This window comes from Chiroxiphia lanceolata, chromosome 15 (assembly GCF_009829145.1).
Source record: "Chiroxiphia lanceolata isolate bChiLan1 chromosome 15, bChiLan1.pri, whole genome shotgun sequence".
In the NCBI taxonomy this organism is placed as follows: domain Eukaryota; kingdom Metazoa; phylum Chordata; class Aves; order Passeriformes; family Pipridae; genus Chiroxiphia; species Chiroxiphia lanceolata.
Genome location: NC_045651.1, coordinates 911,104 through 932,972, shown reverse-complemented (window position 1 = coordinate 932,972; position 21,869 = coordinate 911,104). Strand labels below are relative to the sequence as shown.

The following is a 21,869-nucleotide window of genomic DNA, read 5'->3' as shown; positions in this document are numbered from 1 at the left end:
TTAATGCCATCAGTTGCTTCAAGCGATCACCTAGTATTACGCCCCTTGCTCTTGAGGTTATTTTCGCGATAGTAATTAAATCCTTATTAACAATTTTCAATTATAAAGTAAATCAAATGTCATAGTCTACATGGGAAATCTCAGCTCATATTCAGGGATACCGAAGACCTTCTGGAAGGAAAAAATTGGGTTAAACACCACAGACAAGCTTCTCTAGTCTGGAGGTCAGCAGAGAGACCTGTCCAGTGGTCTGTTGACAACCACTTACAACCCCTGGCCTAAGCACTGAGCAACACCCAAGTGCAGGAACACCACGTGCCTAGTGGCCACAAGCACAAGGCTGTTCATTGCTGCGCACAGGGTTGATTTCCCCTGTTTCTGTTCATTTCTTGAATGTCTTCTCCCCAGAGCACCCTTTCGTCCAATGTCAAGGTCCTCTGAAGGGAACCTGACATGAATTCTTCTCATCTATGCCCTGCTTCTGTTGTTAATAAAGCCTGAAGAGCAGATGTTCAACACAAATACTTAATGAGCACCATTCTCAGCCAACAAATCCCACTGACAGCACCTAATCCGGGGGAGCATCACATCTCCTCACCACACTGCCTTTTCACAGCCTGAAGAACTTGTCTCACTGCTGTCCGGGAAACATTCGTCAACCAATGACACAAGTGCCAGAGGCCCCAACTGCCAGTTGAGTGCCCCCTCAATCCCATGTGACAACCTCCAAACCCAGCAGGCACCGTGGGACGGGGAGCAGATCCTCCCTGGTTGCTCTCAGCCTCAGAGGAGATCCCTTCTGCCCAGACTTCTCCAGCATTTACTGCCTCCACCCCTTCAAATTTCCCCGATAGCAAACCAACCCTGTCACTCTGACAGTGAAACCATGAGGGGTGGATAAAAAAAGCACTCATAAATCCTTTCTCACTCTGGAAATCAACTGGGTTTCTCTTCTTGGAGGTACTAACATAGCAAATCTACAGCCGCTCCCAGTCCTCCACCCCAGCACTTCTCTGAACTTTCCCCAAACCTTTCCCACATGAATCAATCTGAAGACAAAGCTGGCAAAGCCTTCCAGCCCCCACCAACCACTTCCACCACCATGCCATCAGGTCCCATTTCTGTGCTTGTCTCCAGGTGCATCAGGAGAGCAGCTCCCAGCACATCCACCGGGAGAGGGGCTGCTCGAGTGACCTCCTGTGCTTAGCTGGAGTGAGTCTATCAGCTGTACAGCTGCCCAGCTTCTCCTGGAGCAGCATGGAGTGAGTCTGCTCAGCACTGTTCATTTTATTCTAGGCTTGCAAGGTTTGGAGATTGGTTCAGATAAGCATCCTCAAGCTTGCACGTTTATCTGCACCATCTCCCAAACAGCTTTGATCTGCAGGATTTGGCTGCAGCTCTCAAAGTTATCTTGAGAAAGCTTGTTCTGGGGAGAGTCATTCTTGTGATTAACAAGAAAAAGCTTTCTTAGTGGCTTTGAGCATTTCCAGCCCTGGCTGCAGCCAGGGAGTGCAGCAATGTCTGCACACAGAGAGAAGGGAAAAGCCAAGTGAGCTCCTCCTTAAAACTTCACCTGGGCCCAGTCATCATTTCAGCTAAAATCTGAGGTCCGTTATTTCAGCTTGCTTTTTCCCCCCCCCTTTCTGTTTATGGGTCACTTTACATCATCCATATCCTATGCAGAACTCCCAGGAGAAAACCTGGCTGGGCTGACCAGGGAACCAAGTCACTTGATGGGCTGGGAGAACCAGGGGAAAGGTTCTGTCCAGTTGAGGGCAAGTTTTAAAAGGCACAATATTGAATTCAACAGCTGAAACCAACAGCCCCTCTAAAACCCGTAATGAAGGAAACGAGCCGTACGTAAGGACGTGTTAATGGAGACAGATGCTCATTTTCCAGTTCACCTTCTGCTTGGCCAAACATTAGGAAATACTGGTTGGACTGAAAAGTGTCAAATGAAAGTCCTGCTCTTTAAACACCCCAGTGAGGATCCCGCCATGCTCAGCCCACCTTCACCCCATGCAAGACCTCTTCCTTGTGAGAACAACCAGGAGGAAGATGGTATTAAGTAACAGGAGGACGTACGGAATTAGCAATGGAGTTTATAGCAAGGAAACTACCCTGAACATATCCTGCTGCCCCCACATAAAAGATAAATACACATTAAAACAACCACTACTCAGGGAGGGGAAAGAAGTGTGAACAGCAAAAATATGTATATCTGTTTTAAATAATTCTTTTTAATTGTTGAGGCAGTAATACTTGGTTCATGGAACTGCAATATACAGAGAGGTGAAATAAATAGCTTATATATATATAATATATATAATATAGCTGGTTTTAAAATATTCCCTTATCATTGGTGTACTAGGTCATCTTGTAGTCACTTGAATGTATTTAGCAGCATTCTCCAGAACTGAGCATAATGCAGGATCACGGAGCCGTGACACCTTATGTCGTCAGGAAGGTTACAGAAGATCCATGCGTCGAGAACTCCACAGAAACTCACTCACTGCAGCACACACCATCTTGTCTTGGGCCAGCGGGCAGCAGACAATAAATAGATTACTGCAAAACTGGCACTTTTTGGGGCAGGGTCTCAGTAACTTTGGGAAAGAACTTTGGTTTTCTTTGGTTTTATTTATTTATTTTTAATAATTACTTTTTTTTTCCCTCTGGGGATATGCTTGAAAAGTTGTCCTTTCCAAAGAGCGAAATAAGCACCTGTGTGTCATCAACAACAAGAAGTCAATTTAAATAGAGCAGTTCATTTCGTTTTTCAAGTCACAATAAATCCCGGACAGCTTTCCCCAGCATTTGTCATCTAGTCTTTTATTAATTTTTTTTATTTTTATTTTTTTTAAACACAATGTACAAAAATAGAGCTTCTTCCTTATTTTTAATGTAAAAATATTCCTCTGGTGCAGTTTTTTTTTTCTTTTTGTGGTTTCTTATTGTGACACTGTTTTTAATCTATTTTTAACTGGGGTTGGTGGGTCGTATTCTCTTAGTCCTCTTGGTGACTGTTGTGTACTTGAAAGGTTTCTGTATCTCCACTTGCCCCTTTGGGTACCTCTTCATAAAATGTACATCTTGCTGGTTTTCCCGGGTTTTGGGCCCTTTCCGCGGCCTCCCTTTTTTGGTGAATCCAACATACCAGCCTGAATATTTTGCAGACATCAGCGCCGTGTAGTTGTTTTCTAGGACTTTTTCAATGAAAACACACTCCTTACTGGTGCCATCAGGCTGGAAAAGGAAAAAAAAAGAAAAGAAAAAATTAATTATCCAAATGCAAGCTCAGTGACCAAAACCCAATTTGGGATAATAAAATCATCACATCTGGACCTCTTTTTTTGGTTCAAACATTGTTAATAGGAGCTGTAACAAGCATCACCTGAAATAGATTTATTTTTTTTTGAAGCATGAAAGCATGAGGTCATCATTTCTTTTTTTTTTAAATACTCTTATGCAAGGAGAGAAAGATTTTTCAAAGACAACAATTAAGTTTATCCAGTCCAGCTCCTTCACCTGCAAGGAAAGCAAGACATGTAGCTTTGCTTTTTCTCATTAGGTAAAGAGGATGAATTGAACTCATGCCAGGGAAACATTACAATCAGCAAAAAACAAACCCCAGAATGTCCTATGGCCCAAACAACAGCGTTTCCCTTTCTACCACTTACTTCTGGTATGTTTTTGGAAATGCCTCATGGGCTTGCACCCATAACTACCCAGATCCCACTAAGATCATTACAAGCTTTAGTTTAAGCCTTCACAGCACCTTGAAAGCTCTCTCCCACCACATCCCAGGGTGACACCAGGCACATGGACCACCCATCGTGCTCCAGGGCTGAGCCAGAGGGGTGATAGAGGCATTGAGGTTCCCGACCCCATTCCCAGCTCTTGGGACCCTGGATAGCCCTGAAGTCAGTGGTTATTTTGGAGACTCTGCACACCCTAGGCTTGGCTCTGACTCACAACCCAGAGCAACACCAGCAGGGGAAGGGGCTGTTCCCACACTGGAACAGTTCCTAGATGAGATGGCATCCCACTGGCATCCTAATGTGCATGTGGCTGCAGGACCGCATGGCAGCAGCATTCTCAGCCACCAGACCCACCCCAGCTCCACTGCCAGAGAGTGGGACATGCCAGTACCTGATTTACACCTCTTGTGTCACAGGGTAGGTTTCTGTTCGGAAGAGGGTTTCATTTCTTGTTGCACATGGGACACGATCCCTCCTCTTTCCCAACGTTTCAATCTCAGACTGAAAACTGCCACCCAAAGCTCCAGGAGCGGGCTTAGGTAGCCACATCCCTAAAGCACTTTCCTCCTCGCAGAGGGAGACAGGATTAGCACTGAGCTTCTGAGCATCACAGCTGCTCCTCAGCCGCCCTACAGCTGGGACTCCTTTCCCCCTGGAGCCACTGATTAGAGATTTTGGCAAACTGGGCTCAGTTCAGCTTGAAAATCAACACTAATAGACCTAGAACTGGGCTTTGAATGCAGCAGAATGGATCTCTGCATTTGGAACTCTCACTTACACAGTGTACGCAGCACTGGAGGGAATCACAGCATCACACAACAGCATCTTCAAGTCCTTCAGCACAGAGGAAATTCTTCTCACCCATAACCTTCTGTCAGAAAACATATTTTGCCCTTTAACTGCTGAGTTACTCGTGCTGCACCTAGAATTTCACATGTTGTCATGTGCACCAGTACTTTGGTTTATACATGAAAAGACATCAGGGAGTAGATACAGCATAACTGTGATATGGACCATCATACAGGACTTATCTAATGCTCAGCAAAGCCAAAGGAGGATTTCCATCATAATATTAGCCCAAGACAGTTTCCCACTGGTCACAGAATCGCAGAACATGCTTAGTTGGAAGGGACCCACAAGGATCATCCAGTCCAACTCCTGGCCCTGCACAGGCCCATCCCCAAGAGTTACACCCTGTATCCAAGAGTATTGTCCAAATCAAATGAGTTTTTCAGTACTGCAGGCATACATATGCTACTATTAAACTCTCTCCACCTAAATAGTATCAGACCCTCTCAGTCTTCAGCCATTTCAATTGTCATGCCCCAGGGCACACAGAAAAGCCACAGCAGCATGACCAGCTCAGCCCCTGAGCAATGGTTGGTCTCAGGCTCTGATCAGGGGTTCCTCTGGGCACAGGGCTGAGCCCTGCATCCCTTTCCCAAGGACAGGTCAGCCTGCTCTTCCAGAGAAGCCTTCCTAAAGAGTCCTGCACAATCACAGTGGAGTTTGGTGCAGTTTGTGGGAAGGGCAGGGGATCACGAGACAGGAGGGAAACCATGCTGCCATGCTGCTCAGGCTTCCCTACACCCCCGATCCCCAAAAAACTGTGCATGAGCTACAAACAGAGCTGCATGATGGGAACCATTGGGCACGATGACCCAGGCTGGAGTCACACAGGCAGCAACAGAGGATGGCTGGTCATCAGTGGCCCCCAGGACGAGCCATTCCTCCATGACTTAATGCCTTTAGCAGAGCTTCAATTCCATCCGTGCAACAATATCTGATGTTTGCCCTAAAGCCAGTAATGCACATCCTGCCTAAAGGGTTTCATTACCAGGGTAGGTTTCATTAAGAGGGCAAAGGAAATTCTGGCAGCTTTTGCAACAAATATGCTAATGCAGGGCCTGTACAGGGGCTCTGCCATAGGACCAGCAGTCTCCATCCCAGACAGGCACAAAGGTCCTCATTTTACCATCCACAACTGGAAGCTCACAAACACTTTAATGAACGGCAGAACTGGGCAAAGCTCAGTGGTTCCAGTTCCTGGGGGGGGGGGGAGGTCATTCTCCGAGTCCTGGGTTTGATCAAAGCCACATGAGTGGGAAAGGGGGAAATCAGTCGACACCACAGGGTTCCACAGGTTTCAATGGGAAGCCATAAAACCAGCCCCAGGTTTCTCAGGGCTCAGCCCACTACAAACCCTTCCCCAATGAGTGGAGAATTTTTAAACAATAACGTGGCTGAGATTCAAATCCACCCAAACCCAGGTGCTGTTGAACCGACCGGATCCATACCACAGAGGGAGCAGGTAATTGGAAGGGCTGTACCCCCATCCTCATGGAAAGGGACTGGACTTGAGCCCTGACCTTGTTGCTAGGAGAATTAAGGCTTTTTCATGCAATTTGGGAGGTTTCTGCTTGTACTGCAATGTCAGTTTCTCATGGAAAATGAAGACTGGAATGAAAAGAAAACATATGTAGAAGGGGAAACTTATTCTACTGATAACAAAAAAGTATTTACTTATACCTTCAAATTTGCTGACAGAGCCTAAGATGCAGACAGGAAGTGGAGGAATAACGAGGTGCAACTTCAGGCCAACCTCAGGGATAATTTGAAGTAAACAAGGTGCATGAGATAAAATAACTTCGTTCTGGAAGAGGAAGAGCTAAATGATTTGATAACATGAAATTGCAGTAACATTTACAAGCACCTTGAGATAAATCAGGATAAGGGCCTCACTTCCCCAAACAGAGCATTCCTGTATGTGCTAAGACATGCCAGAGACAGACAAATGATTTTCAAACACTTAAAAGATAATTTTAGAGCATCTGTTATGATCCCCAACAGAATAAATCATTTGCACATGTTACCCACACCACAAAGAGCTGGACCCACAGCAATCTGTTAGGGGAAAAATCGATTTATAAGGGTTTTCAATACTTTTTAATCATCAGGTGTCCATCACTTAAAATTTAATCATGTGTCTATTTAAGCCATAGCAAATCACTGCTTGGGTCTGTCAGCCATCTCCTCACTCCTCCAAAGAGAAGGGGGTGGAAGAGAAAAGAGAGACAGCTTTGGCCAAGCATCACTCCCTGCTCCAGCCACAGGCTCACCCTTCCCCAGCAGCTCCCAGTGCAAATGATCCAGGGCTGCACCCTCCATCACCGACGTCAGCCAGGAGCCGCTGCCAAGATGCATTTCATACATATCGTGCTGGCAAGGATGCACCTTGCAGAGCATTCGCCCTTCAAAACATGGAGCTTTACGTTTTGAACCGATTCTTTACAATAAAGAAGTTCTTGAAAGCCTCAGAGCTGCACAGGAGCCATCTGGCCCAGTGGCCTGGCCATAGGATGGAAGAGGACCCACAGCCAGCCCCACATGCCCACATCCTCGCAGGGCAGGCACAAGAGCTTCGCAGCCCCGGCTCCCTGCTCAGAGCAGACACAGAGCAGAGGCATAGCCCTGCTCCTGTGAAGGGCATGGGCTCTTTGCAGGTCAACACCTCCTGGCACCTGTGACGAGCCACCACCAAACTGCCAATTTTGCCCCCAGAGGCTGCTGCCTGGCCACATGATGACGCCACACCTCCACAGAGCTGACACCTTGCAGATCAGTTCTTTGCAGATAAATAATTCGGAGCATATTTAGTTTAAACACACCTCTACCACTCATGGGAAGATGTGGTATCTGTTAGCCAAATTTCTGATAAATTACTTATAAAATGCCTGATCTAAATGTCACCTTCCACAGACACGTCTGGGACATCGCCCAGGTCTGCGCAGAGGCAAGAAAAGCACAGCCTGAGCAGCACGAAGTGCTGGCTTCCATCTCTGGAATAACAGCTGGGGAGCAGCCCCAGTGGCAGTGAGCCACTGCCCAGTGCCAAGGCAGCAGACTTGAGTAGTCCCAGTCTTTTTATTGAGCAGGGTTAGAACACCAGCAGTCACCCAAGGCTCACCCTCCAGTAAAGGGTATCTCAAGTCTTTCTACACCATGGACCAACCCCACTCCGTGTGCAACAGAAGCACAGCCAAAGGAGCCACACTGGAGCCAGCACCCTGAGCTTACCAGGGAGCAGCCTCAGATTGTTTGTGCAGAGCATTTGGCGACAGGCTCTCCAGTCTTAAACGTGAAACATGTTGAACTGACACTAAAGCAGAATTAAGTGCCAAAGCATTTGCTACTTCTACAATTACACTCCAGAGTGCTTTGGTGCTCCTGCTCTCTTTTTTATGACCCAACTTGGTCTTATTGTAGTTTGGCTTTCTCATTTTAAGTTCTCCAAATGGAAAGGATCAAAGAGCTCTTTGTTGTCGTAGCAGGAGCGCTCCTCGGAGCGAGGCATTCCTGCCACGAACAGCTTGCTGCTCAGGGGGAATTCGCGGCAGCCTCTGTGCCACCAGCCTGAGCCAAAGCATTAGCAGGTGCAGCAGCCGCCTCCGCCTTCCCCCATTAGCCTGCCATACTAAGCCACCTGAGCAGCTTTTTATGGGAAAGGGAGGCCAGGGCAGGTTTTCTCATTTATGCTTCACAAATCTGGCTCAGTGGGCACCGGCAAATCCAAACTTCACTCGGCTTTTACAGCAACAATAATCTCGCGCAAGCGGCTCAGGGAACACCACAGCGCGGGGAGAGATGCCTCCAAGACTGAAAGGTTTCTCTGTTTGCAAAGATCAGGGTACGAATTAAGCCCTGTGAGTGATGCTGTGCTAAGCTGTTGTTAGCTAAGCTTATGTTAAAATACTTCCCCCTCCTCAAATGCTGCTTCAATTAGGAGCTCTCTGGGTAAGTGACTGAAGGCACTGGTGATGTGCTGCAAATGAGAAGAAACACCAAACCCCACAAAACACGTCTGTGACAACCCAGGAATGCCGGCTTGGCACAGGGCACAGCAAGATTCAACCCCTCAAGTGAGAAGGGTATGAGTCTCTGTCTAATTATTACCTTTCTGCCAGCTCAGCCCCCAGGCTCGACAACTGTCAAACTGTGGTGATACCAGTCCTGCATACAAGGGAGAGCATCTATCTCTGCAAGGGAAGCAACCTCTCCTCCTAAAAATCCTGGAGCAGGAAAGTTACCACTCAAGCAAAAGGTTTCCAAGAGGTGCACACACCAAGGCTTTTTCAAGGAAAAGCCCTGAAAACAGACCTTTCCTGCAACCATCCTTCCCTCCCCCCCTCCACAGACAGACAGACAGAGGGGTTTCCCACACAGTGGCACCTCACCGTGCTGGATTTCATGTCACCCCCAGGTGTGAGGTACACCCACTGAGCTCAGTAATCATTTCAAAGGGCGCTGAAAATTTCCTTCAAACTCTAGCACTGTTTGATTCACACAGTGCATTACATGGAAGAAATCCTGCTCTGTATTTCCTAAATTTCATAGCAGTGACAGCAGGGAAAAGGTTTGGGTTTTCAGGAGAAATACAGCTCAGCAGTCCCAGTGAGCCACTCCTAAAGCATCTTGAGCTGAGGACCAAGGGCTGGTGCCCCCAGAATCACTGATAACCCTTAAAAGCCCCAGAGCTGTTTACCCAGCATGTGCCCAGTGACATATGGTTTTCAGGAAGCACATTCCTCCTCTGTGGTTTTGCACAAGCTCAGCTCAAAGTTAGACAGGCAACACTCAAATCTCCTCCAGATTCACTCCATGTGGCTTGGAAAATCCAGAGTGGAAGGAGGCAATGCAGGAGCTGTGTTAATGCCACAGTTTTTAGCACTGCCCCCTCTCCCCCTTCACACACACACACCCCCCTTTTAAAGGAAGGTCTGAAAACATGATGCCGAGGTGGGTACAACAGCTGCCAGAGCCAGCAGTGCTGGGGGAGACAGAACCTCCTCACCACACAGAAGATCTGAGTGCTCTGTCACCCCCATGCACTTTATGGGCATTATAAGGACAGATCCATCACCAGCATCCTGATGCTCAGTATCCTGGATTTATGACAAGGCATCCTGACCACAGAGACACTTCTTGACCCAAATGCACATTCCTGCTCCTAGAGCGGGCTGTAAATCAGGGAAGCTGCATCCATAACTGCCAAGAGTCACTCAGCTTCATGTGCGTTTCCTCCAGCTCTCTGCCCTCTGAACCTGCACAATCCTCTGAGGAAAATACTTAGGAGTCATGATGGGCAGTTCAATAAAAGTGTCTGCCAGCGCAGCAGAGAGGTTAATTATGTATACAGGACATCTAAGTGCATTCACGAGGCAGGGGAAGTAACACAAAACTCGTGCGGAGGAGATTCTCCGATGAGAGGGCACCTCTCTGTCCAGAGGCCCCAGTTCAAAGCAGCACTGCCCAGTTTGCCCCACCTGCCCACACACCCGGGGCACACCCCACCTCTCCTGACAGCAGGCGAAAACAGGCATGGTCTTGCACACGTGGCACAGGACATCCAGGCTTGGCAGAGCCCTGTCCCTGTCCATGCCAGACACAAGCTGCAAGAACCAAGGAAGGAAGAGAACAGTTTAAAATTTTTCTTTCCTTCTATCTTTCATTTCAAAATTCCACTTTTATAACTAAGTTCAGGAACCCTCACTTTGCCCCGGAAGAGCATTCTGTCGCAGGATAAACATGAGGATGCAGAGATGAAAGGAGTCTCTCTAGGGATGAACCAAGCAAGGCTGAGGTTACACTAGGACATGCCTCCTAATCTGCTCCTTCTGTCACAACCACATTTCCTGCCAACAGTGCAGCAGGGTGACCATATCTGGAATTAGGGCAAACTGGGTTGGCTTCACCTGGAAAGATGTCCATTTAGTTGATAGACTTTCCTAACTGCAACTCAGAGAGCTGCAAATACTTACTATTAATGATGAGAAACATCAACTACTTTTTAAATGAACTTTATTAAACCAAAAGAAAATCTAGGAAAACTTGAAAAGTCAAAACTGTGGGTGTCTTGCAGTAGGAACCTACTGCACTTCAGGAGATCTGAAACCACAGCCAGGTTTCAGATGTGATATCTGAGCAGATCTATGGCATCTACCATTACCTGCACCTACCTGGTCCAGTTACATGTGTGCTCGGAGGTGCTACATGTGATAAGAGCTGGGAATGCATTTTTGCCCATCTGTACAAAGCACAGCCTGCTGGCTAAGTGCTCTGCTGGGGTTTGCTGGAGTTTCTTTTCCAGCAGTCATTTTTAGGCCAGTCCTGAATTTTCTATAAAAGTCATCTAAGAGCAGCAGCATATTTCGTGTAGGCTTGAATTCAATATACAGTTGTAGCAAGGTGGGGGTCGGCCTCTTCTCCCAGGTAACAAGCAAGAAGGCAAGAGGAAATGGCCTCAACTTGTTCAGGTTGAACATCAGAAGGAAATTGTTAAACCTTGGCAGGGGCTGCCCAGGGAGGTGGTGGAGGCCCCAGCCCTGGAGGTGTCCAAGGAAGGCCTGGCTGTGGCACTCAGTGCTCTGGGCTGGGGGACAAGGTGGGGATGGGGCACAGAGTGGGCTCCATGGTATTGGAGCTCTTTTCCAATCCAATTGATTCCATGATTCTGTGATATGGGAGTTATGCCACTACTGGATTTTTTTTTTTAATTGTTTAAAACATTAAGTCTAGATCACGAGTGTAACAGGATAATGGGACTAGAACAGTTGCTGACCCCATAGCAGGTCCTGGGTTGATCCCAGATTTATTCACATTAAACAAACATGCAAAGTGACTTTGTAAGTTATCATTTCAAATGAATGCAATCTCATCCAGCCAACATTCCAGTAGTGACACTGGTTTCCCTGGGCCAAGTTTAGATCGGTGGAATTTAGAACAAAGAAAGGTCATTGATTGTCTGCAGGATGGCATTAGTTCTCTTCATGTCAAGTTATATTACTAAGAAAAGAGATAAATCCATGACCAAATCAAGTGCCATCCATAAAAATTGATCATCCAGAATTGTTCCAGCCTGTAAATGACCAAATTCCATCTGTACACAACAAATGCAAGGCTTGAGACTTGTCCTCCCTTAGGAAAGCTTAATACCTTCTGGTATCCAAAAGACAATGTAAGAAAATTTCAAGAACGAAAATGTATTTGAGCAAGATCTACTTTTTTTGACCTTAAAAGAAGGTTTTTAACAACCACATCAACTGGACTATATTTTGCTATTGTTGGAGCACAGGTTTTATTCTCTATTTCAAAATTAGCCTCTGTTTTCTCACTTCATCTCCAAAACCAAACTGAGATACAAGTAGAAATAGTCCCTGAAGAGCAGGACTGACATGACTGTGATCTCAGCTGCATCCACATTAGGAAGACAAGGTTGCACTGCTTTGTTACAAGTTAAACACATCCGTGTATTTGCTAAGTAACACTTAGGAGAAACATCACCCTCAGCTTAGAAATGCTCAAGACCAACAAAAAATGGTGCTTGGGAGATGAGATGCTCTGAGGAAAGCAAGTAAATTCAACTTAATAATTGTCAGCACAAGATGCACACAGCAGCACACCCTCTCCACTCAGAGAGGGTGAGGCATGACCAGGGCTCAGGGATCCCCATCAGTAATTTTAATTACCATTTAACGTTAGGGAACTGAAATATTCCAACATGACACACAGCTGCAGCCTCCAAGAAACACAGGGGACAGGATGTTAGCAGCTTTATGGTGACACTTGCTCCCTGAACACAGAAAGGATTAAATTAAATTATCACGCAGCTTTCAAGAAGATGGCATTTCTTCCCTGGAAGAGGATACAGAGCTTCCAGCCATGAGATAAGGAAAAGATTTAGAAGTCAAGCTTACAAGCTTGGTCTGCAAAGTGAACCCTGACTTTGCAAAGCTCAGTCTGAGAGAAAACGGGGGCTTCTTAGGAATACCCGAAGGAAAGCACGGCGCTTCCTAAAGAGGAATTGCGCAACTCTCTGTCCAGACACAGCCTGGACACACAGGGCCAACACTCACAACCTCAGCAGAGCAGCTGTGAGTCTCTAGCATAAAAATAATATAATGAAGAAGTTTGATTTTTTTTTTTTTTTAAATAAAAGGACCTTTTGCTTTATTTCAGACCAAACACTTAAAGTATTATGGTTGTGTTAAGAAGCTTAAGTTAAATGGAAATGTTCATATATGGCTAAAACATGACTATGAGGACGTCTTGACCATGTGGCTTGGCCTGTGAAAACACATTTAAAGCATCGGCCCCATCTCAGATGTTTCCACTCGCACTCGAGGCAGCCCCGCTCGCAGGACTCACAGCTCACGTCAGGCACGGCTCCTCCATCCACTGTGTGGATAAAGCCAAACCTTCTCCTCTACCCACTGTGTGGTTAAAGCCAGACCTCCCATCCTTGCTCATCCCAAGAGGATCAGCATCCATTCGGGGTGCTTAGAAAATTGCAAGGACTTAAGGTAGCACTTAGCACAGACCGAAAATACTCACATTACTCTCACAAGATGCTAGGGCATGTCCAACCAGCACTGTCCGTGTTCTGACTGGCAAAGTACCTAAGCACAAACCCAACCCCAGCAGCACACTATCAGCATAAATGTACCTGATGTGCTCCATTTATGAAACCCGTGACATAAATGCATGAGACCACACAGATAAAATGTAAAAACAGCACAGACAAAGGATCAGCAAAGGGAAGGCACTGACAAGTGCCTCCATGGTGACATAAGCCTCTCTACCCATCCCCGTCAGTGCCATGAACACCACAGCCTGCTGGCTCAGACAGCCTTCAGGGCTTTTGCATCCAAGCCTTGTGCACACACTGACTCAGTTCAGAACTGATGCAGTTTCAATCATTTGTGAAACAGTGGGGTCTTCCCCATACAAGCATGATGTTTTTGCCATCTCCTCAGCCTCTTGTGCCATGTGACCTCAAGCACTGCCAGCATTCTCCAGCCACCCCAGTTCTGTCCAAGAACTCTCCCATCACTGCTTCACAAGACTTGCAGCTGTTCAGTGTTTATCAGCATCCTCCAAATGCTCTCTGTCTTCTGCACAAGGAGCTTCCAAATGACCTCTACTTTCCCCATGATACCAAGATCAGTCACCTGCTGTCCCACACCACCACAAACCAATCTTCCACAAAACTCATTACCCACAATCACATCATTTTCCGCTCCCCTTCCCACCTCCACAGAAACTGCTGTAAACAAGTCATCACAAACACAGAACCAGGACAAGGCCCATTGCTCCTGACGAATACTAATGCTGCAAAGGTCCAGCGAGTTTGCATAAACTCCCACCACTCCAAAGGGAACTGTTGCAGCACTGGAACCCATCCCTTTCTGCGCCACAGCAGCCTCAGCAGAATGAACACCAGGAAACAGTTTCGCTGGGCTCAATCATAAATGGCTTCTTGGGAATCATTACACAGAATCACAGAATATTCTGAGCTGGAAGGCACCCACAAGGATCATCGAGTCCAACTCTTAAGTGAACAGCCCACATGGGGATCAAACCCACAACGCTGGTGTTATGAGCACCAGGTTCTAACACAGTTGTGCTATGCAGAGTCAGGATTCCTGGAAAAGCTGGCTGCCATTGCTCAAGGGCAGGAGCTATTCCAGCGGGCCTACTGCTCACCAGCTGAGCAAACCCAGCACAGCTGTACCCAGCTCAGGCTGTGACACCTCATCTCTGTGCCTACAGCAGAGACACTACAGCCCCCTGGGGAAGGTGCACAGTGGGGTCTGGCCAGCCCTGAGCACAGTACACCCATGACAAATTGTTATGAGACAGCGTGATAACAACATCCCTTTCATAATGTCCATAACATCCAACAGCCCCTCCTCGGGAAGCTCCTCTGACACATTTCTGGCACTGTAAAGATCTGAAACTGCAACAAATGAACCAGATGATACAAATTCCGTCACATCTAGCATCCACAGAAGCTTGAATGCAATGCTTCAGGTCAGCCAGTAATGGGAAAGGGGCAGCTGTGGAAGGCTGAAGTGCTACCCAAAGTCTCATTATCAGAGAATCACAGAACACAGAGCTGGAAGGGACCCATTGGGATCATCCGGCCCAACTCCTGCCCCTGCACAGGACCATCCCCAAGACTCATACCATGTCTCTGAGAGCATTGTCCAAAGACTCCTGGAGCTCTGACAGCCTTGGGGCTGTGCCCACTGCCCTGGGGAGCCTGGTCAGTGCTCAACCAGCCTCTGGGGGAAGAACCTTTTGCTGAGATCCAACCTGAGCCTGCCCTGACACAGCTCCAGCCGTTCCCTCGAGTCTTGTCAGTGGTCACAAGGGTGAAGGATGTTGAAGACCCCAATGAGGTCTCCCCTCAGTCTTCTCTTCTCCAGCTGAACACACCAAGTGCCCTCAGTGTCCTCACACGGCTTCCTCCCAAGCCCCTTCCCCATCTCCGTGTCCCTCCTTTGGACACTCTCTAATGGTTCAATCTCTTTCTTCCATTGTGTCCCCCCAAAGTGCCCCAATATTGAGGTGAGGCCACCCCAAGGCAGAGCAGAGCGGGACAATCCCCTTCCTGATGCCCCAGGACAGGCTGCCAGGGCACTGCTGACTCAGGGCCAACTGGCCACTGACCAGGACCCCCAGGGCCCTTTCCACAGAGCTGCTCTCCAGCCTCTCAATGATGTCTGGGGGGTTGAATGGAAGAAAAGAATTGCTGATTTTAGCTTCCACTTCTGCTTTTAATTTCATGAGAATCTCAGTTTCTATGTTTTCAGAACAATAATTCAAATTTTTTTTCCATGGGTTGCAGGAAAAAAGCCTGATCAGGTGAATGTAGAAGATTCCAATGGCTCACCCAAAAGAAAAGTGGTTTTGTCATCTTATTGCTTTTAAGACCTTTACAATCTTGTAGGTCCTGATTCCAGATTTTTGGACACTTGAGACTGATTTTGAATCAGGTCCCCCTGTTCAAAGTATGGCAGGGTCCAAGACTGCTTGGCTTCAGGCTCCACTGAAGGCATTTATTTAGATGACTTAAACTAAAACAAACTCACGGGGGAGCGAAAGCCTGGGAACAACTCACTTCAAAAAAGGACCAACCTCCCCATATGAAGAACCGGATTGCAGTTCAAAACAAGATCTGAGCGAGACCCAGCAAAAGCCATGTCAAGTTTTGCTTTCAAATGAGATGCCAAGTCAGAATAGTTTATAGCTGAACATGCCACAGAGAGATTCACAAAACGCACACTATTAAACCCGACACCCCACCAATTCTGGTCGTGTTTATGTTGCAAATTCAGCATTCAGCTCCAGAAATTGTTAGGTTTTACAAGCCCCTTTCAAGCAACCTGAGTACTGTGCAACTCCAGGAAAAAATCTGGATAAGCATCAAACCCCTGTGAAACTCAGAGTTCTGCCCCAAATCCAAGACGCAGTTAGGTGTGGTTTTAAACATCCAAGCTAAGGAGGGCAAGCACCTCATCTACTGCATCAGAGTTCCAAACTGCAAACCTTGGTGTGTCCCTGCCCTCGCCACACACCTCCCAGCAGCTCTGCAGCACACCCGGCTGCCAGGACAGCCCTGGCACAGCAGGAGGACTCGCACCCTGCCATGCAGGACTGGGGCACGTAAAGGGCATAGGGATCAGAGCTCATCCCTAAGTCTCCTTGCCTCAGCCCCCTGGCCTGGAGTCTCCACCAGCAGTGTTTCAAAGGCAGCTTTTCAAGAAATCTTAACCTCGACCTTGACCAAAGCCAACCGATGAAAAAGCTGCTCCAGGTATACGAGTAAGGCTTTGGAGAATCACCTGGTCTCTCCCACCCAGGTAAGTCTCCTTGTCCTACAAAGGATGGCTCCCACTGAAGCCCCTGGAGTTCCTGTAACACAACACATGCCCTCTCCCATGAGGCCAGAGGGGTTATAAAGGGCCAAGAGCACATTCAGGGGCCATAGCGGGTGCCTTCACTCCTTGATGCTGTCACAGTTTTTTAGCCAACTTTTCTGAGTAAACACATACATGCTTCAAGAAAACCCCTATTTTAAAGCTGTAATGTAAACAACCCCAGATTATTACTATCCCCTAAAGGCTACTGCTGGCAGGCATCAGTGATAAAGCTCTGCCAGAGCAGTCTGGCATCTAGCAACAATTTGTTTGTTGTCCTGCAAAAATACAGAGAGCCTCGCCATATGGTATTAGCAACTTTCTGGTAACATTAAGAAATACATTGGCTTGGAAAGCAGTTATCACACCAGAAAAAAATTTCATGTCTGAGAGGCAGGTCTATGCTGTAAGTGGCAGCAGCACAGTGGTGCTGGTCAGGGAGAAGTGGCCAGCACAGCCATGGCACCTCCAGCCCCCAGCACCAATGACATGCCCCTGGCACTGCCATGCTTTGGCTGGTACAGTTTGTTTCAGGAGCTGGACTGTGCTTGAGGGCACGAGTTCAGCACTGCTTGTCAGTGCTTTGTGAATGCTGAGAGGGCTCCAGCACTGCAGACGTGGCATCAGCAAAGCTGTCCCCAGAAGGCACCCAAATTACCTGTCCCCAGCCTGAAGCACTGCCTCAGCCATCCAACTGGCCATGGCTTCCTACCTTTCACCAAACACCTTTTCCCCACTGCTCACATTAAGCTCAGAGAAAATTTCTTTAACAAAAATAATGCACATATACTACAATGATTTTGAGAATGTGTGGACACCAGGTCACTGAGGATTTTTGAAAGAAAACCTAAAGAGAGATGGTGCAAGTCAGCATGTGGATTTGGTGGGAAACCACCTATTTTATAGAATCACATGCTCTCAGGCTTCAACTCTCAGGAGCAGAACTGATGCAATGATGCAGTTCTCTCAGGATAAAACTTTAGTCACTTACTTTCTGTACAGCTCGAAGGGATGATCTGTGATAGACTTCATTCTATCAGTTTTCTAACTCTATTCCTATTTCTGGAGTTTTCTCTGTAGCCACATCTTCCCTCAGAAGGACGACTCCTCCACTTTTCCAGCAGTGCAGGAGTTGCCTGCAGAGTTGCAGTATCAATGGAGCAGCGTTACATGGAGCACAGCACACAACAGACAGTCACCACACTGCATTCTGAGTCCCAGTCCACTAAGGAGATAGATTTCAGCACCACCACCTTCTTCTCCTTCCTGGAAGAGCTCAAGGAGTCACTTAATGCACTGAGAAGTGGAGTTGTTCTCAAAATGAAGCCAACAGGGAACAATATTGCTGCTGGATGTGGGAAAGACATAATCCATCTAATGCCATGGAAGAACATTAGTGGGATTGCTTGGAGTATCTTCTGAAGACACTTCTGGATCAACTCAAATATGTGCTTAGCTCTTTCCCCATTCTTCTCAAATCTTCTGCATTCCTTACAGACATTACTTGTCTCCCCTGCTTCTGTATCTTGCTCTGAAAAGTGGTGTCTCCCTTGCCACAGTCTGCAATAGCACCTTCACCTCCCACATGGCAGCTCTGCAGGAAGCAAAGTCCATTCTACCCTGCCCTTGGACAGCCCAGAAAAACAGGGCTGCTCTCTCGTCTCCCTTTACAGGTGGATACCTCTCCTCTCCCTCCTTATGGATACCTGTCATAGCCTGCTCCAGCCCATAATACACTTTCTAGGTTATTATGGGACATAAAAGGGCCTAAATTCAAAGCAGGTTTTCAACTGGGGGGACTCAAGACTGCTGACTGAGGAGCAGAATAAAGCCAGATGGCATGTGCTGGTATTGTTGGGGATTATGCTGTGTAAGGCAATAGGAAATGAGCAGACGAAAAGACCCGGTTTGGTCTCACAGTTCCTCTCTGGCCAAATGAACATATTGGGACAACCGTGAAACAATCAGTTTATGGGTTTCATTCCCCTCCACCCCCAGACGGAATTTAAATATTTGTATAAGCCCAGGCGTAACTTTTATCTAATGTTTTCCTTGGGGTTTACTAGCTGTTTAGAGCATTCAAACTAAAAAGCACAAAGAGAGCTGAAACTATGATAATAATTAAAACCACGCTCTTTTGGTATCAAGAAGACATGCTATTATTTTCTTTTTTTGCTCATGAGAAGCTGTTAATATGGGCAACACGTCTGGAACATTTTCTTTCCAAACGCCATGTCCCATACCCCCTCCGGCTCAGGTCGGCTGGTTTGTGAACTTGTCAGCAGGCTGGGGTGGGAAGGCTCATATTTACAAGAATAGACTCATTTACTTTTTGTTACAAACCATTTGCCAACTTAATGCTATGAAAAGCATATCAGGGGGGGAAAAAAGGTTCATGCTGCGTGAAAGGTGACGAGCTAAAGAACTGTCCTGCCTTGGCACCCAATGGATCAAATCAAGGGATGAGTCTTAAATACATACTATATACAAATATAATGTATGTTTTGAAAAACAGGTGCTGACTTTGCCAGGATGCTCCTGGGCACTTAGCACAGAGCAGGAAAGGCTGTGGGCTGCACCGTGTGCCATTGCTGATCCACTTGGGGAAAGGTCTACTAAAGAAAAAGGTAAGATTTTGCGCTTGTTTTACCCCGTCTAATTTGAGTGCCTCTAAGGTCTCCATAACTGTGGTATCAGCACCTCATAAACATTAACAAAATTATCCTTATAACATTGCAGGGAAAAACGCTATCATCACATTTAAAGGATGGAGAATTAGAGCACAAAAAAAAATCAAAGTCAGGTTTGTGTCCAATGCAACCTTTGAAAGCATCCAATGTGTATCCTGAGAGGCTAAATCTGGTTAAAACAATGAATTTCCCTGTCCAAGATCAAACTACAGTGTCTCACACAGTGTTGCAATTGCACTGCACAAGGGCAGGAAGCAGAGAGAACCGGCTGCTTCGGCCCAGTCCTCCCGGAGCACCAATCTCCAAGTCTCCCCCAGTCCGGAGCAGTGCTCTGGATGCCTCGACAGGCAGCTCCGAAGCGGGTCAGGCACAGGGCACAGCTGGCAGCAAATGATCTGGACTGAGCCTCGACAGAGCAGCCACACTGCTCCCGAGGAACACACAAGGGGAGGAGGGGGGGATTGCTGGGGAGGGCAGCGTCCCGCAGGTGTCACCCCTGGGACCACAAAAGTAAATCATTTTTCATCAGAGCCATTTGGTTTCTGATTTTTGTTTGGGAGCATGGCTTTCACTGCCTTGACTCAAGCTTTCCTTTTTCACAGCCACAAAGATGCTAGATTTGAATGTCTGGTGGTGAAAAGTGTGGCCAGTAGGGTTTGGAAGGCTGGGATGTTTTATTTTCCTTTTATTTTGGTAGTAATTTAGCTTTGCACAAGCCCCTGCCTGGTTAGCAAGCCTCCAGCTTCGCCAACAATACAGAACTGCCTTAATTACAAAAACAAATTAATACACAAAAAAAAATGCAAAGAAGTTAAGCTAGATGGGTAAACACATTGTAATTTGTTACATGGTTCCATTCAGGGAGGATCCAAAGTAATAAAAAAAATTCCTGTAACACTGAACCATGAGGCCCAGCCCCAGCACAGTGTTGGAATTCAAGCATGAGCTCTGTCACACCATCCTCTGGCTCACCACTGAGAGGACAGGGCCTTATGTTGCCTACACCCCCCGCAGCACAGTGCTCCACTTGCCCTTTTATTTTTAATGTCCCCCTAAAAGGAATTTTTGAGGGAAATTTATATTCGCATTTCCCCCCAAAGAAAGACCAAGTAAGGAAGTTATTGTGGAGTGCCATCCATGGCACTGGGATGCTGACATGACATGTCATGTAAATAGAACACAACCGTGAAGCACGAACCCATCCACATCTGAGGCACCACTGGAGATCCCAGCCTGGTTGAGGGCTGTTTGACAGGGGCTGGGGAGGCTGGGAGGGCACAGGCAGCCTCGCAAACCCCACATCCCCTCCATCCCGCTTCTCATTTGAGGCTGACAGGCGAAGCTTGAACACATCCTTACAGCCCTGACGAGGCTGCTAAGGGTAACACTCAGGTTACAAATTAATTAATAGGAAACACTTACCTTCCCCACTAGCTTGCCTTTCCTGTTCATGCAAAGGTAGAAATCTGTCTCCTTCCCTTTGATCCGGACTTGACTGCCAAAAGTGTCTGTTTCCACTAGAAGCTGGGCTTGTAAAGGAAGAAGAAAAAAAAGCATTTACCAGCGTGGTCCCACTAAATCACAGGGTGCAACCTGCACTGTCCCACCGCCTCCAGCTGAACCACCCTGGGATGCTCCGCACAGGAACAACCCAAGGGACCACCCCGGGACTGAGCTCACAGCTTAGTCACAGGTGCAAAACTGACACCTCTCCACTAACTCCTGTGTGGATGGTCCAGGTTTAATGCTGATTTTAGCACAAAGGAGGCATACACATGTGTGTGCTCCATCTGTCCACACCAACCCTGCCACCCCATCAGCAATATTAGTTTGATGTTAAAAATCCCTTTAAGATCATCGAGTGCAGCTGTTCCCCCAGCACTGCCACAGCACTAACCATGTCCCCAGGTGTCATATCTGCACGCCTCTTAAACACCTCCAGGGATGTGACTCCGCCACTGCCCTGGGCAGCCTGTATTAATGACAGTGCTCTCCTTCACATTGCAGGAGGGTTCTTGGAGGGTAAGAACATAGATTTTATTCTCATGAAGATGTAAGCTTACCATGACAAGAAAAAAAATCCTTTCCCCATAGCCAGCATCCCTCAAACATTGCATAGAAGTGGTCATGCCACATGCTCCTGGTACAAAACATCGCAGTGATCTCCTGAAGACCACCACAACAGCTAGCAGGGGAGAAATTTGGCACTGCTTGTTCTGTCTGATACACACTCACCCTGCAAATGTCCTCCATGTCTAGCTGTGCTTCCAGGATGCCACAAACTGCCTTCTGGCAGTCCAGGTCCAGGTCTTCAACTCTCAATGGGAGACATACGGCCAATCCCACAGTGTCTCACACATTTATTGATGCCAGAGCTGGTTTGCAGCATCACCAGGAGCTATGGTAGAGGACAGATTTCTGCTGCATCTTCCTAAACCACCTGCTCTGACACAGCTGTATCTGTGGAAGGGGCCAAGCTGCCACCTAGATGAGCAGTGTGCCATCATCATCTCAAAAACCCAGACATGCCCAAATTCAGCCTTTTATTCCAGCTCTAATCTAAACACAAATTCCAGTCATGCTCAAGATTCAGATTCCAGGAATTTCCCCGGAGAGGTAGGAACAGGCAGACTGGACATTTTGGTTCAGATCCATGT

At 47.2% G+C, this 21,869-nt stretch overlaps 1 protein-coding gene across 2 annotated transcripts in view; it reads right to left on the bottom strand.

Annotated features, from left to right (window-relative positions):
- Window positions 1-2,224: 2,224 nt before the first annotated feature.
- The window catches only part of FGF18 (fibroblast growth factor 18), a 74,177-nt gene continuing 54,532 nt past the window's right edge, over window positions 2,225-21,869 (bottom strand). For both annotated transcript variants that reach the window (XM_032702897.1, XM_032702898.1), the window contains 2 exons: window positions 20,635-20,741; window positions 2,225-3,246 (listed from right to left, as the gene is read on the bottom strand). In XM_032702897.1, the coding sequence (XP_032558788.1) occupies window positions 2,980-3,246; window positions 20,635-20,741 (374 nt within the window). In that variant the 3' untranslated portion in view covers window positions 2,225-2,979. The remainder of the gene's footprint in view (window positions 3,247-20,634; window positions 20,742-21,869) is intronic.